The 3,297-nt window shown below is 38.5% G+C and overlaps 1 protein-coding gene across 1 annotated transcript in view; it reads left to right on the top strand.

The window, feature by feature from the left end:
- Hmgn5 (high mobility group nucleosome binding domain 5) overlaps positions 1 to 2,448 on the top strand; it is a 9,511-nt gene extending 7,063 nt beyond the window's left edge. Inside the window, exon 6 of the mRNA XM_050127566.1 lies at positions 1,221 to 2,448. Within this exon, the coding sequence (XP_049983523.1) occupies positions 1,221 to 1,874 (654 nt within the window). The 3' untranslated portion in view covers positions 1,875 to 2,448. The remainder of the gene's footprint in view (positions 1 to 1,220) is intronic.
- Positions 2,449 to 3,297: the final 849 nt, after the last annotated feature.

Below are 3,297 nucleotides of genomic sequence, written 5' to 3'. Positions count from 1 at the left end.
TCTCTCTCTCTCTCTCTCTCTCACACACACACACACACAGGCCAGCCAGAACTACATGCGATACTCTCTGTCTCTGTCTCTCTCTCTCTTTGTATGTCTCTCTCTCGCTCTCTCACACACACACACACACAGAGACACAGGACAGCCAGAGCTACCTGATGAGATTCTCTCTGTCTTTGCCTCTCTGTCTCTCTCTCACACACACACAGGACAGCCAGAGCTACCTGATGAGATTCTCTCTGTCTTTGCCTCTCTGTCTCTCTCTCACACACACACAGGACAGCCAGAGCTACATCATGAGATACTGTCACACACAAACACGCATGCATAAGCACACATGTGAATTGTGCTTGGTGATGCCTACCTATTACCCCAGGACCTTAAGGTTTGTTGGCCGTGAAGAGACAGCATAATCACAGCAACTTTTATAAAAGAAAACATCTAATTGGGGCTGGTTTAGGGTTGCTTTACAGTTTCAGAGGATTAGTCTATTATCATGACAGGAGCATGGCAGCATTCAGGCTTCCGGTGCTGCGTGTTCAGCATCCAGGAAGGAGTAGTTGGGAATTCCTGCAAAGGCAGCAGGAAGAGAGTGGCACTGGGCCAGGATTGGGGTTCTAAAACATGGAAGCCCACCACAAGGCCAAACTTACTCCACCAGGGCCAACGCCCGCCTCCAACTCCTCGTCAAGCAGTGCCACTCCCTGAGAACTAAGCATTCAAATATATGAATCTGTGGTGGCCATTCGTATTCAAACTACCACACTCAGTATTTGATAGGTGAAAGTCAGAGAATCACTGAGTTCAAAGGCCGGCCTGGGCTGTGTAGCAAAACCTTGTCTCCAAAGAAAAAACAGCATAGTTTTCCCTAGGACTTCTTTGTCTCCTCAGCTTACTGAAAATTTATGACACAGAATAAATAAATAAACATCCTATATTTATTTACTTTGTTTCATCATATTTGTAATGAAAATTGTTTATATAGACAAGCTTTACTGAATTTATGGTTTCTTCAGACATCTATTTGTGGTGCTTTCGATCAAGATATTATACTTGGATATTATTTAGAATATTTTCGTGATATGGTTGTTTCATGGATAAACTACTTTCAGGGAAAAGAAATTCAATTAGGCTTTTCATGAAACAGATATAATCTGATGTAAACATGTGAGAGAAAACAGCTCTAAATTTAAAATCTCCTTTTTCCTTGTTTTATTTAGCCACCCGTTCAAAAGATGGAAGTGGAGGAAGTCAAAGAAGAGATGAATGAAAATGCTGAAGAAGGTGGAGGAGAAAAGAAAGAAGTCGTGGCAGCAGAAGGAAAAAATGATGAGCCAGTGGAAAACATCCAAAATTTAGAGAAAGGTGAAGATGGAAAAGAGGACAAAGATAAAGATGAGGAGGTGAAAGATGAAAAGAGTGAAGAAGTCCTGGAAGAGAAGCCAGATGCAGCAGGAAGTGGGGACGCAAAAGAGGACAAAGATGATGAAGGCAAAGGAGGTGATGAAAAAGAAGACAGCAAAGAGGAGGAAGGGGATGGGAAGAAGGAAGAAGAGAAAGATGACAAAGAAGAGAAAGCTGAAGCTGAGGAAGAAGTTAAGGAACAGAAAGAGGAAGAAGAAGAGGAAGGTGGAAAATACAAAGAGGAAAACAAAGAAGATGAACAGGAAGGTCAGAGTGAGGGAAACGGAAAGGAGAAAGATGATGGGAAAGAGGAGGAGAAAAAGGAGGAAGAAGGCAAAGAAAAAGAGGTTGCAGGGGAAGGAAATGATGAAGACAAGAAAGATGAAAGCAAGGTGGAGGCCGAAGAAGAAGCTGAAAACAAAGATTTCAAACAAGGTGGAGAAGAGGAGGTGTCTCTGAGTATTGTCTAAAACTGCCCTATGTGATATCATAATTTGGTAACATGTACCTTCCTGTTGTAATGTTAATAGAGATAAATATTTTTATCAGATATTTTATAAGCAGTGCTTTTCTTTAGCATCATTCAACCTTGGAACATCATCATACAGGTTATTAGTTGCAAAATACCTAACATCACACCTTTATACATTTTGTGATTATAGTAGTGCAAAATATAAAATGTATACTTGCAACTTTGTGAATTTCACTGTGTGTAAGTTATATATTAAACGTTTGCGTTTCAATTTTATTCTTATACGTGATAATTTTGCAGACTAGGAGAATTCCAAAAGAAAGAGTTTGGTACAACTTTGCTGTTGTTCTCTAGGTTGCTTTTATAAAGAAGGTCAACTATTTTCAGGTAATGTTAAGAGTTAGAATTGCCATTACCAAAAATAACTGTATTAGTAGCTTGGAAAGAATATAAGATCTTAATTTTGTTTTTGGAAAAATTTGAATGTTTATTTCAGGAGGGCAGTTTTGATTATATGTGTATGCACAAAGTTTTGCTGGCTTTATCATAATAAAACAGTTCTACAAACATGATTATAGTTTGTGATGTTTCAAAAACTGTAGTTTAGTGGGATTTTAAAATCCTGGATTTTCTCCCATTTGGTGTTCAGGAAAACATTTGAGGGTATTTTTGTTGAAATAAAATTAATAAAGCATAAAACTCACCATTTTAATCCTTTCAAAGTATGCAATGCTTTGGTTTATGCAGTTCATTAATTCATTCATTTTAGTATCTTTAGGCTATTCCATTCAGTCAAAGCATATTTTTTCCTGAGTATTTATATTGCTTCTAAATTGTATCAGTTACAAATCTGCTGTGAACACTTACTACTGCTTGTATTAACAGTATGGTCGGTGACGTCCTTTGACATGGAGAAGTTTTCTTTTATTGTGATGATCAGTCCACCTGATTCTCCAAAGTACATTACGAAAGTGCTGTGCCTTTTGTTTAGATTTAAGAATTGGAGGTAGAGAGGCAGGACGATCAGGAGTTCATTGGATATCATTGTTACACAACGACAGCAGACATACTGCCAGACCATCCCATGCAGAAGTTACTGTCTTAATCCCTTCTGTTGTCAGAGTAACACTGCCAGTTTTCTTCCTAGCTGATTTGGCAGAACTATGGTAATAGGTAAGTTTTCTTTTCAAGTGAAACCCTGTGCTGTCTGCAGAGTAGGCAGCTTCATCTTAGAGCATTAGGTGTGTAAAGGGTTTCCATAACAAGAACACGGTACACAGCAGTAGAGTTGTTCTTCCATACTATTTTACTAAACTTTTTTCCTGAGGTCTGAACTTTGTTTCTTGGTGTTTTAATTGGATCTCACATTCTCTACGCCATCAAACTTTTGCTTTATATATTTTTTTCTAAGTCTCCGCAAA

Source organism: Alexandromys fortis, unplaced genomic scaffold (assembly GCF_014885135.2).
Source record: "Alexandromys fortis isolate MF-2015 unplaced genomic scaffold, M_Fortis_MF-2015_v1.1 scaffold_188, whole genome shotgun sequence".
Classification (NCBI taxonomy): Eukaryota; Metazoa; Chordata; class Mammalia; order Rodentia; family Cricetidae; genus Alexandromys; species Alexandromys fortis.
The sequence above is the reverse complement of the archived record's forward strand: the minus strand, read 5'-3'. Positions and strand labels throughout refer to the sequence as shown.